The 12938-nt window shown below is 34.8% G+C and overlaps 2 protein-coding genes across 4 annotated transcripts; one reads left to right on the plus strand and one right to left on the minus strand.

Moving 5' to 3' along the window:
- The first annotated feature begins 419 nt into the window (after window positions 1–419).
- LOC120067105 (P-loop containing nucleoside triphosphate hydrolases superfamily protein) lies at window positions 420–8022 on the plus strand. Of its 2 annotated transcripts, XM_039018520.2 has the most exons (17): window positions 432–954; window positions 1050–1269; window positions 2258–2379; window positions 2490–2578; window positions 2665–2700; window positions 2959–3052; window positions 3450–3492; window positions 3610–3710; window positions 3966–4030; window positions 4126–4622; window positions 4759–4846; window positions 4936–5076; window positions 5451–6019; window positions 6429–6564; window positions 6652–6720; window positions 6829–7089; window positions 7415–8022. In XM_039018520.2, the coding sequence occupies exons 2-17, from the start codon at window positions 1052–1054 to the stop codon at window positions 7526–7528; spliced, it is 2643 nt and encodes an 880-aa protein (XP_038874448.1). In that variant the 5' UTR covers window positions 432–954; window positions 1050–1051; the 3' UTR covers window positions 7529–8022. The 2 variants fall into 2 exon arrangements, with proteins under 2 accessions (XP_038874447.1, XP_038874448.1); XM_039018519.2 differs by having other exon boundaries at window positions 420–1269.
- Window positions 8023–10138: 2116 nt separating this feature from the next.
- LOC120067108 (uncharacterized) lies at window positions 10139–12113 on the minus strand. 2 transcript variants are annotated; one of them, XM_039018523.2, is made up of 2 exons: window positions 11808–12113; window positions 10139–10976 (listed from the first exon to the last, which is right to left on the minus strand). In XM_039018523.2, the coding sequence occupies exon 2, from the start codon at window positions 10950–10952 to the stop codon at window positions 10278–10280; it is 675 nt and encodes a 224-aa protein (XP_038874451.1). In that variant the 5' UTR covers window positions 10953–10976; window positions 11808–12113; the 3' UTR covers window positions 10139–10277. The 2 variants fall into 2 exon arrangements, with proteins under 2 accessions (XP_038874451.1, XP_090164292.1); XM_090308166.1 differs by having other exon boundaries at window positions 10139–11110; window positions 11808–12042.
- Window positions 12114–12938: the final 825 nt, after the last annotated feature.

Genomic DNA, 12938 nt, shown 5'->3' on the forward strand with positions numbered 1-12938 from the left:
TTGACACAATGATCATATTTATACGTTAAATAAAATAAAAGTAATAATTATTTACCAAAAAAAAGTAAAAAATCTAGTAGTACAAGTTTAGAATTAGCATTGAACCTATGATAATAAAAGTTAACCCATCAAGATTAAAACCAAACAAAAATAACCAAATGTGAAAACAAGAAAAGAGACATGTGGTGTGTGCAGCTCAAAAAAGATTCAACTTTTTAGGGGAAAAGAATGGAGAAAGGTAAATCTTTTGGACAATGTAAACTTTCCAATAGACTTTTTTACTCTTGCTTTTTCCAAAGACTTGGTGGCTAGGCAAATATTATGCACACAGAAAAAAAAAATGGCACAAGGAGAAAGAGAAAAGACGCAAGAACAACAGTCTTCTTTTATATATATATGTATATATATGAATGCTTTTTAATTGAGGAAATGGGAAAAGAGGGAGAAAAAGTTGCAGGGTTGGCTTTTAATGGTGAAGGGGTTGGATTGAAGGCAATGAAATGCCATAAGGAAGTCAAAAGAAGCTTAGCAAAGTAAGCCTTTTTTGCCTATTTTGGTCTTTGTAAATTGGGAAGGGAAAATTTTTAACGTCCACCATTACAGGACAGCCCATGCTATATATAGCTCTCTTAACTCATAACCTGTCAACACCCTCCGACCAGCGTCGTCTCCGGATTCACAATCCAATATTTTCTCTGTTTTTCTTTCAAAAAAACCCAAAAAATAAAAAATAAAAAAATAAAAAAATCCCACCAACACATTCCCTTGATTCCCTCTTTCTTTTTCCTTCTTTCTGCAAATACCCTTCTGAATCCCCACGATTCTTCCCCTTTCAAGGGATATTCAACCCAGATTTTTTGCTGCTTCTTTCAATGGATCATCATCAGGTAGCAAATAGATGGTGGGTTTGTTGTTGTTTTTGGGTTTGAAGGTGATTCAGGATCGGATTTGTAGGTGAGGTTTTGTTTTTTTCTCTCTTTGAGTTTTTCAATTTGTTTGGGAAAAGGAGAAAAGGAAATTTTGTTTTGGAGGTGTGTTGTTTTTGGTAGTTATGGAACAGAAGCACATTTTTCTATCTGCTTTGGGTGTTGGGGTTGGAGTTGGGGTAGGCCTTGGATTGAGCTCTGGACAAGCTGTTGGGAAATGGGTTGGAGGGAATGGCTCTTCTGATGAGATTACAGGGCAAAAGATTGAACAGGAGCTGATCAGGCAGCTGCTTGATGGCAAAAACAGCAATGTAACTTTTGATGAGTTTCCTTATTATCTAAGGTAATCATATGATTCTTTCTTCTTTGATCTTTTAAACATCTTTCCTTTTCTTGTTAGTCAGCAGGTTGGCTGGGAAGTTTTTCTTGCTTTCAGATTTTGGTTTAAGCCAGATTGTTTATAGTTGATCCTACAAATAGTTGTTACTTGTGGCCCCTTCCAGATGTCACCCTGTTTGTATTAATCCATCAAAGCATGGAATCTTTGTTACATACTGGTTCCAAGAAATTAGACGTTATGGTAAAACTTCGTTTAAACCGATGCGGTAGGCAGCAACGTGGGATTTGATGGTGTTTACTGAGGATTGGATTCTTATACACTTGGTTAATGGAGGAGGTGACGATGAGCTTAAAGATGATTATGTCTATGCTTTGCCTATTTGTAGAACATTTTGATTAAGGGTTTTCATGGTCCAAGTTGAAGCATCCATTTTTGTCTGTGTTGAGCTTATGTTGTTGAAACTCTTTTAAATTTTAATGCTTCATGTGTGTACACTATTATTTCAACCACAATTGTTATTCTGTTTTTTTCATCCTTAGTGAACGATAAGAAAAATTATGAAAGTAAATCAATACAATGAAGTAGTTCGTTAGAAGTACAAGAAAAAAATCTACTTTGATGTCAATTTATATTTACTTTTTAGTTTATGCTTTTGGATTCTATTGAGCTTCCTTGTTCTTTTCTTCCTTTTTATCCATAAGTTTTCAACAATCTCATGGTTTTTGCAGTCTTTTAGCTAAGTCCTTGTACCAATTATGAAAAGAGAATCTTTGTAGCTTAAAGTGTTTTTATTCCCATGGATTTAAAAAACCTTGATTTTTTTTTCACTGTTTAGAACTTAATCATGCCATCATTGTGAAAATTATAGATTGTGAGAATTTTCTATGGTTCTTCTATCCATGACAGTTCCATTATTACATACCCATAGTTTTATTCCTTGAATTCATATTCCTCGTCATATTTTCATGTTCTACTCTGATGATTATCACAGCGAGAGGACGCGGGTGCTTTTGATGAGTGCTGCATATGTTCATTTGAAGCACTGCGACATCTCCAAGCACACTAGAAATCTTTCACCAGCAAGTCGGGCTATTTTGCTTTCAGGACCAACAGGTATGAATTATGATGCTTCTACCTTGAGTACCCTGTCGCGAACAATACTTTTTCAGGGCGCAGCATATAATGTAATCTGGTTGTATTTTTTTTTTTTCCTTTTCATAAAGAACTTTACCAGCAGATGCTTGCCAAGGCTCTGGCGCATCACTTCGAGTCGAAGTTGCTGTTGTTAGACGTTTCTGACTTTTCTTTAAAGGTATCTTTTCTATACTTTTAAGTTCATCTTTTCAGTTTTATTTTGACATAATGAGACTTACATCAGCAATGTTAAATTTTCTACAGATGCAGAGCAAATATGGTTGTCCCAAGAAAGAATCTGTAAGTTCTAACTGCCATCAGTGAGAATTAAAATGTTACCATTTTCGTATAATATAGGTGATTGTCATGTTTTTAGAATGCAAGTTCTGAAAACTTCAACTAGGTTAATAGTTATTTAGCGACAATCTGATGTGAGTACCTTTACTTTCTCAAGAAGTTATAAAATAGTCTTTTAGATCACTTGAATTAAACATAGACATGTTGATTGAGGAGGCCAAGGAAAGGAGTTGTTCCTAATATGTTGGATTAATATTGCAGTCATTCAAGAGGTCGATCTCTGAGGTGACATTTGAGCGAATGTCTAGCATTTGGGGTTCTTTCACGATTCTTCCTTCAAGTGGAAATACTAGGGGTAAGAAAACATATGTTTTCCATCTCCAAGACAAACGTTCCTCATTCAGTTGACAAGTTTATTCTGTCTTATCCAAAAATAGTTCTTTCTTTGAATACTTGAGATCTCATACCATTTTCACTTCGCACCTGATAAATAATCTCACTATTTTTAGTTCGTTGGCTAATTTTAATAATTTAGCAAAATTCTTGAGTTCTTCATTCTCCTTATTCAAATATACATAGATTACTTATCAACAATGGCTGTTTTTAAGGTTACTCTGATTGATTTATAATATCAATTAAGATTGGACAACATAATATCCCTTCATTGTTGTTCTTTTGATGTTCAACAAAAGATTTTGTAGTTATAAATCATCACTTCTTTCATCATATTCTCGTTCCATTTTCTTTTATAGGAAACCTAAGAAGGCAAAGCAGTACTACCGACATTCAATCAAGGTAGTTCATCTTTATTTATTTGCGATATGATTGAGTAAAGCTGTAATTTTATTGGACAATCACTAGTTGCACACTATGTTTTAATTTCTAGCTGGGATCTTTTTTCTTTATGTGCAGATGCACTGATGGCTCGTCTAATCTTCCAAAACTTCGGAGAAATGCATCTGCTGCGTCTGACATCAGTAGTATTTCATCAAACTATGCTTCAACAAACCCAGGTTAAATCCAAAAAAAAAAAAAGTGAAATGAAAATTTTTAACTACTCCTTTTTCTTTGATAATATATCCATGCAAATGTATTACTACTTTGTTGCTTTAGTTTTGCCAAACCAAATCAGTGTCGCCAATTCACCACGACATATTTGGCTCTTTTTCGTTTCAGTCCAATTATGTTTTATTTTGTTGCATTGATGAAAGAACATATAATAATGGTTAAAGAAGCATTGAATCATAATTTCTGATTATCTTTTTCAGCTTCTGCCAAGCGCACAAATAGTTGGTGTTTTGATGAGAAACTTTTTCTTCAGTCACTTTATAAGGTAATGACGTATGAGTTGTTTGATATTGATAGAAACCTTATTTTATTACAGCTTGTAATGGTCTGAAAATTTGTCTAACCGTTTGAATCTTACAGGTCTTGGTGTCGGTATCAGAAACTAGTTCCATAATTTTGTATCTGAGAGATGTTGAGAGACTTCTCCTTCAGTCACAGAGGATGTACAATCTGTTCCATAAATTTCTGAACAAGCTCTCAGGATCAGTTTTAGTACTTGGTTCTCGAATGGTAGATGTGGAAAATGATTGCGGCGACGTTGACGACAGACTGACCGATTTATTCCGGTATAGTGTTGAAATTCGACCCCCTGAAGATGAGAACCATCTTGTCAGCTGGAAAGCTCAATTGGAAGAGGACATGAAGATGATTCAGTTCCAAGATAATAAAAACCACATCGCTGAAGTACTTGCTGCAAATGATCTTGAATGTGATGATCTTGGTTCAATCTGCCATGCAGACACCATGATTCTCAGTAATTATATTGAAGAAATTGTCGTGTCGGCGATATCCTATCATTTGATGAACAACGGGGATCCAGAATACCGAAATGGAAAACTTCTGATATCTTCCAAGAGGTATGCACCACATTTCTTGCTAGGGTTTAATATCCCCACCAATCCCCCCTAAACAATAAGAGAAGTGAGATAGAAAAATAATAATAAAGCACCCATGAATGATGCCTATATTAATAAAAATTTGGTTCTGGAGCAGTTTATCCCATGGGTTGAGTATATTCCAGGAAGGAAATAATGAAGGAAAAGACACTCTAAAGCTTGAAACGAATGCAGAATCATCGAAGGTTCGATTTATGTTTCAAGATTTTGCTTAAAGAAGCATGCCTCTTTGTACATCTTATGTATGTGATTTTGAAAAATCTAACTTTTGCAGGAAGCCCAGAGGGACGAAGCTGTTGGGGCAAAGACTGAATCTAAATCCGAAAATCCAGCTGCAGAACACAGAAGTGAGGCAGAGAAATCTGTTCCTATAGTGAAAAAAGATGTTGAAAATGTGCCTCCACAAAAAGCACCTGTAAGTTGGAGTCTTTGATAAAGGTGGAACTTAGACAGTGTTTGATTCGATTTCTGACTTCTTAACACCTTACAGTTCATTCTTTACCTCATGGATTGCATTTGTTTGGTTCATCAACTAAAATGTTTGAAAACCATAGGTACCTAGATTGTGTCTCAAAATGATCACAAATTTTATAAGTTCTTGGTAATCTAATTACTAATTACCTTTGTTTGATATCTGAAGTACATTTTTAAAGGATCATGTGTTGTTTTTTCATGTGTGTTTTATGAATTCATGTCCTTGTTGGTTCTAGTGTTTGGAATTGAGGTTTCAACTTTGTTAGTTGTGAGTATTCTTTTTCATCCTTTTAATATTTCCTTTACTTCTGACAGGAAATTCCTCCCGACAACGAATTTGAAAAGCGTATAAGACCCGAAGTTATCCCTGCAAATGAAATTGGGGTGACATTTGTGGACATTGGTGCTATGGATGATATCAAAGAGTCCTTACAGGAATTAGTCATGCTTCCTCTTCGACGACCAGACCTCTTTAAAGGTGGGCTTCTTAAACCTTGCAGGGGCATCCTGCTTTTTGGTCCTCCTGGAACGGGAAAGACAATGCTGGCAAAGGCCATCGCTAATGAAGCCGGAGCAAGTTTCATCAATGTTTCAATGTCCACAATCACTTCTAAATGGTTTGGGGAAGATGAAAAGAATGTCCGTGCATTGTTTACGCTCGCAGCAAAAGTCTCACCTACAATTATTTTTGTCGATGAAGTCGATAGCATGCTCGGCCAGAGGACTAGAGTCGGAGAGCACGAGGCCATGCGGAAGATTAAAAATGAATTCATGTCACACTGGGATGGACTGCTGACTAGGAATGATGAACGAATCCTAGTTCTTGCTGCGACCAACAGGCCATTTGATCTCGATGAAGCAATCATTCGGCGATTTGAACGCAGGTAAGAATATGATATTTATCCTTAGCCTGGTTTTTATTTTCATTAAGTATTTCTACTTTCCTTTTCTTAGAACTTAAGGATACCGTTACGATCTCACTTGAATAGGATCTATTCTATAGGTTGTAATTGTGTTCTTGAGTTCTAAAGAACTTAAGGACATTGTACAACCTATAGAGTAAATACTGTTCAAAGGAGGTTGTTACTTTTCTTTACTGTACTGATCTACTTCGCTTATAGTCACAAGTGATCTCTTTTTGAGTTGTATAATTGGCGAGGGGTTATGCAACCCATTATCTTTGCCAAAACTGAATGAGCTCATCAATAAAATGGATTAGAGAAGTATTAATTTTCGACAAAAACTTCTTAGGAAACTCATTTTCTAATCCTTAAATATATTCTATTGAAACAGAATTATGGTCGGTCTTCCATCAGTGGAGAGCAGGGAATTGATATTAAGAACTCTTCTATCGAAGGAGAAGGCTGAAGATCTTGATTTCAAGGAGCTTGCAACTATGACAGAAGGATACAGTGGAAGTGATCTCAAGGTGCATCCTCTAATTTGTCTAATGATACTGCATGAATTAATTGCTTAGTTCCATTGATCAGCTCATGACCTTCACTTCTGGCAACAGAATTTGTGTGTGACTGCAGCTTATCGGCCTGTTCGGGAGCTCTTGCAACAAGAGAGATTGAAGGATTTGGTAACTTTCATTAAAGCTATTCCTCCATCTCATCCTTAATTGTATAATATGAAATGCTTTATCATCAAAGTTCTACAAATAAATTTCTGTAACTTCCATCTTCTATAGGAAAAGAAGAAGAGAGAGACAAAGGAAAAGGAGAAGCAGAAGCAGAAGGAGGAGGGGGAGGGGGAGGGGGAGGAGAAGGAGAAGCAGGAGGAGAAGGAGAAGGAAAAGGAGAAGGAGAAGGAGACCGAGACCGAGAACGAGAAGAAGGAAAAGGAAAATAATTCAGAAGAAGTCACAGGTACGAAAGAGGCAGAAAAAGAGGAACAGGCGATCATTCTGAGGCCCCTAAATATGGATGATATGAGGCAGGCCAAAAATCAGGTGAATATATATATTTCGCTTAATTTTGAGATGCAAGTAGACTTCATTTACCATGACTTCTTCATGGCTCGTGTCGTGTAGCTAGTTTGTTTATATATTTAGTTCATAAGATTAAACCCATATCTCATGGGCGTTGTTCTATGTCGAAGAGGTCATTTTTGAATGAAGTATATGGGTTCAAAAAACACAATCTAGATGGGAGGATGTGACTAATCCATTTCTATTAGGCAGCTTTTCTGGAATCTCTTTGGCTGCTTCGAGCAGATATCGATTCTGAAACAATAATAATTTGTTGATATCGAACTTTATGTGTAATGTATTGCAGGTTGCTGCAAGTTTTGCTTCTGAGGGATCAGTTATGAATGAGTTGAAGCAATGGAATGATTTGTATGGTGAGGGAGGTTCAAGAAAAAAGCAACAACTTACATACTTCTTATAGAAGGTAGAACCAAGTGTCTTATCTTAAACACGTAAGAGCCAGCGGTTATATGAACGTCCATAGAAAGACGAGATGCTTGTTGGGTGCAAGTCATGAGATCTGGAGAACTCTTCTAGCGTTGAAGATTGATTCTTGCAATGAGTCAACCTATGTGGGGCAAGTTCATCGCCAATTGCGGTATCGTTCCAATGGTATCTGTCATTTGTTTCGAGTCATATGGTTAAGGAATGGGTAATGAATGAATTCTTGGGCCAATGTTCAAACCGTTTACCTCGTATCATTGAAAGATTTTAATTACAATGTTTTCGAGTACATGGGGTTGGGAGGTGTATTATGAAAATGTGGAGCAGATAGTCAGATTTGTTTGATATATTTTGGACCATGGGGAACATACCATAGGATTTGTACATCATTTATGTGTAATTTTTATGCATTCAAACTATAAAGGTTGTAGAGTTTGTATCATAAATTACTTGAGCTGTCTTTTAGAGATATTCTTTATGCATTATGTGACTATGGTTGAACGTGAAGCAGAACAGTGGGGTTAAGTCCTAGATTCATATTTCATAGGTTGACACCATATAAATTCTTGAAACTCCATTTGATGATAACAAACATGAAATTGAGAAGATAATGTTGATTTATTGATTTTTTTTCAAAAATAATAATAATAATATAAATGGTTGAGTGCATTCAAACTTGAAAGATTGATACAATCACATTCTTCAACTTTTTATTTTATTAATCACTCTTAATTTTATAATATTATTACAATTAAATCCTAAAATATTGCAAAATACACAAACTACTCGTGACATATAAAGTGTTATTCCAATCAAACTCAAAATCTTTGTATCAATTTTTGGTCGTCTTAAATTTAGATAACAACTTAACATTGATTTCAAAAGTAAAGTTTTTTTTTTTAATGGTTAATATTATAGTTTTCAGGTTTTATTTTATGGCATTAAAAGCTAGTTTAACTTGTAAGAGCAAGATATCAATTTATACCCAACTTTGGGAGTGGTATCAATTTAAACCTTAAACTAAAAATTTTATCAATTTAAACTCTAAAGTTTGAGGGTTGTATCAATTTAAACTCCAAACTAATAATTGTATCAATTTAAACCATGAACTCTCATAAGTATATCAATTTAAACCTTAAACTTTCATAAATATATTAATTTAAACCCCGAATTTTCATAAGTGTATCCAAATCAAACATAATGGAGGGTTTAAATTAATACAATTATGAAAGTTTATGGTTTAAATTGATACGTTATAATAGTTCATGTTTAAATTGATATAATTATTGGTTTTGGGGTTTAAATTGATACAACTCCCAAAATTCATGGTTTAAATTGATATAATTATTAGTTTAGGTTAATTTGATAAAATACCCAAAGTTCAAGGGTATAAATTGATATAATTATTAGTTTAGGTTAATTTGATAAAATATCCAAAGTTCAAGAGTATAAATTGATATTTTCCTTAATACTTTTATAGATATAGTAAACCTTATAGTTAGAAGTGACTTGTCCATTTTGCAAGATCAAAGGATTAGTTGTAAAATTGTGTAAGTTTATAAAGGTGATCAATCAAATGGATGGTGTAAGTGAAGCAAAATGTATAATTTAGAGGTGGCTTTTACAATTTTCTAGGTTAATTTATATTAGACCAAAGTTTTTTTAATATTAAGGGCATGTTCGTCTCAAAGGGTAGAAATTGAAAGAGTGAAGTTGTTGACCCTACTTATTATTTGATCGAAAAAGTTCTCAAACTCATTGTGAGCCTCACAACTAAAAAACTCATTTTCATTACTTATTGTTTCTTGCATTGGAGTTCTCCCCGCCCCCCGCCCCAAATATCAAGATCACTTTTGGTTGATCTTTTATAAAAAGGAGAGTGAAAAACACCATTTTCAACAACTTAATGGTCTCGTATTTTTTGTTTATCTTTACTCTCAAGACTACCTTCGAATAATTATCTAGTTTTTCTCTTTTGTTTTCATAACATATTGGACTAGAAGCTGGTGGACTGGGATGTCCAAATACAAGATATGCAAGTATGATAAAGAAACACTTCAAGACAATTACTAGTTACTATCTACATTAATACGATGACATTCTTGTTCTTTTTTTGTGATTCAATCATAGGAACTCTAAAGTTAAGAGTTCATAATTTGGAACAATCTTACGTGTGGTGACTTTGAGAAATTAAACACTACCTCAGGTACTTGTGCAAGGGAAGAAATATTTCATAACGTGAGAAAGTTTGATAGCGAAGAATGAACCGAACGACGCAGGACTGCCACATATTACCATAAAATGCTTCACAATCATAGTCTAATGAAAGAAGAAGGAAAAAAGAAAGTGAAAATACAATGTAATACAAGTATAGAAGCCTCCAAGTAGTTCTTATTACGTACAGCAAGTCAAAGCATTATCTATGCATATGCAGTATTGAAATTCAAGCCAACTAAAGAAAAAACTAATTGGAAACCTAGTTGTCGTCAAGCAAAGCTAATAAATTGAAGCAAAATGTTACACACTCTTTTTAATAGGCTCTAAAGTCTAAAAAGATATCGAAGTTACTTCAATCAACATACCATTCTAAATATCAATCACCTTATACCCATTAAGAGAACGTGAATTGATTAATAATTAGTATATAGGACAAAACTTCAATGCGCAAGCATCTCAATAAATTTTCACTCTTACTCAAATGACCAGTATGCAAAAATAATAAAAGATCAAAACCTTTCTGCCAATCTGGCTGTAACTGCTCTTAATTTTGAATAAACTTTTCCAGCTGGAGAACCTAAAATGAGGCTGCAAAGAGAATCTCTAGCAATCTTGATGTTGGCAAAGGATCCTAATATGTGAATCTTGGTGTCTGCAATAACTATCCTCGTCTTTGTAGCATTTTCAATGGCAAACTTTGTTTTACCAGCTTTACCAGACAGTCTGCCTATGGCACGGGACAAATGCTCGCCTCGAAGCGTCTTAACATCTTTGATCTCAAAAGATTCTACGTAGAGTTCATCCACTCGTAAGAGTGCAATGGCATCGATTACATCAAAACCGAGCATGAAGGCGTGAACAAAATCTGCACACTTTTGCAAGTTACTGATGTCAGGTGTGTCTGCTCTTGTTTTCAGTTCAACTTTACGAGCCTTGAGGTTCATACGGACGTCAATTTTCATCTGATCATATATAGGGGTGTAGATCTCCATCCATGCTTTCTTGAGAGGGGAATAACGATGTGGAGGAACAGATACTTTTCGGAACTGAACGCGGCCATCATTCATCTCATGAGGCTTTAGAGGATCAAACTTTGGTTTTGGTGGCAAGGTGCCAACTTCAGTTGCTGTTTTACTTGAAACTGCTTCCACTTCCATGGAAATGGGGACTTCAGTAGACTGCATTATGGAATTTTGCTGATGTCCACCCTGCAAACGCCCAAAGAACTACCATTATACATCGACATACGAGTGATATCTGAGTGAAAGATTAAAATGGATTTAGAAACCCATCTACACAGAAGGCGGCACAATTGAAGGCATAAATCTCCATTCCCACCCTCCTACGGTAAAAAGGGAAAAGTAAAGTAAACGAAGCTATAATAAAATCCCCAGTGAGAAGATTATTCCTTGAACTTTTAAACGTCTCATAATAAGGTAGGATACACATGTATAACTTCAGAATATAGACATTTACCAAAATACATTCTAAAATGAAAATGGAACGCCCCAAAATATCAAACTTGCAGAAAGGATGAGGTGAACAGCATTCCTCCCCAGTATCACTTGTCAAAAAACAATATTCACTTGCAATTTGAGAATGGACTTAAAAAACAACCCTTCAAAGGCTAGCTCTTTTAATTACCTAATCCACCAGAATTAGAAATACGTTCAAAGCGCAGAAATTCGAGACGAATTATTCAGTAAAAACAAACTAACTATACGTCGCAAATTAACAGGAAAAAAGTCATAGAACAAAATATAGTAAAAAATTGAGACGGATCAAATTTAAGAGGAAAAATAAAAGTCAACCCTCGTTTTGTTTCAGGCCATAAGGCATGAATTCACCTTCATACCAAATCAAATTGGAATGAAGACTATAACAAAAATACTCCAGTCAAGTAATCACGATTATCAAAAGAAAAACAGAACACCACAGAAAAGAAAACTTGCAGAAATCATGAACCCAAAACGAATCGTCCCCAGTATGAATCGCAAACCAAAGAAATTATATAACCCAATAAGACGAGAGGTAGAAACCTGAGATGGTGAGAGACGAGGGCGGATAAGATGTTGAGGGGACAGTGTGGTGTCGGCTAAAGCTTGAATGTGAGAGCCGCCGCTCAGTGAGGCTGGAAAATGGAGTACCGGGAGAGTGGGTGGCGGTGCAATGGAGATACAATGAATCAGAGATTAAGAGCTGAAGGATTGAATCTCAGAGATAATAGCAGAGGGTATAACAACGGAGAGAGGCGAAGGAGACGAAATCAAACTCAGAAATTAGGGCAACCTCTAATTGTAATTTTATTTTATTTTCTTATTTGTTAAATTACATTTTTGTCCTTCACCTTCTAAAAGTGATAGCCAAAGTGTTCATAGACATGTCCAATTTTCCGGCTGCTCCACACGAGTGGAGATTCCTCGATTAGACGGGGAATGTGATTAGACGGGGAATGTGAGAAGAAGTGGGGGAGATTTGCCTCTATCCAGTTAGTTTCTAAATATTTATTTAGTATAGTTATCTAATATTATATTATTATTATTATTATATAAATATTACATTTAAATTTCAAAATTGATTTTTTATTGGGAAAGAAAATGAATAGGTTTAAATTAAATATTTAAATTTAGATTATATATGTGAATAATTTGATTTATATTTATTTCTTTCTACTAAAAATTTGCTCATTTAAATTAATTGGCAAAAAAGTAAGAAAAATTTCCCGCGGGGAAGATCCATGCGATTTCCCACGGGAATCCTATCCCGATCCACGTGGAAAATTTAATGAAATAGGGAGCGGGGGACGGGATGTAGAATGACATCTCGGCCTCGCCCCCACCCCATGGACATCTCTAGGTGTTCAAATGACCTGACAACCCAAACATTTCGGATTATCCAATCCAAACTATACGAATGGGATTTGGTTAGTTTTATTTTCGTTGAATAAAAAAAATTGGGTTGATATGACTCAATTCATATTACATATATATTAATAAAAAATATATATTTCTTTTATAATTGATGAATCTGTGAATTCTTTATATTTTTCTTTTGAGAATGTTTTTTTACAAAGTTTGTAGTAGATATTATAGATATTTGGTACGTAAGAATTTAATTTTATAAGATTTTAGTGATTACAGATATGTATTATAAATAAATTTAAGTATTTT

This window comes from Benincasa hispida, chromosome 12, assembly GCF_027475165.1.
Source record: "Benincasa hispida cultivar pf3 chromosome 12, pf3_genome.v1.1, whole genome shotgun sequence".
NCBI lineage: Eukaryota > Viridiplantae > Streptophyta > Magnoliopsida > Cucurbitales > Cucurbitaceae > Benincasa > Benincasa hispida.

Coding starts and splice junctions, on each gene's coding strand:
- LOC120067105 (XM_039018519.2), top strand. CDS start 1,052: ATGGAACAGAAGCACATTTTTCTATCTGCTTTGGGTGTTGGGGTTGGA. Junction 3,711..3,965: donor CTATGCTTCAACAAACCCAG/GTTAAATCCAAA, acceptor TATCTTTTTCAG/CTTCTGCCAAGCGCACAAAT. Junction 4,847..4,935: donor CGAATGCAGAATCATCGAAG/GTTCGATTTATG, acceptor TAACTTTTGCAG/GAAGCCCAGAGGGACGAAGC.
- LOC120067108 (XM_039018523.2), bottom strand. CDS start 10,952: ATGCAGTCTACTGAAGTCCCCATTTCCATGGAAGTGGAAGCAGTTTCA.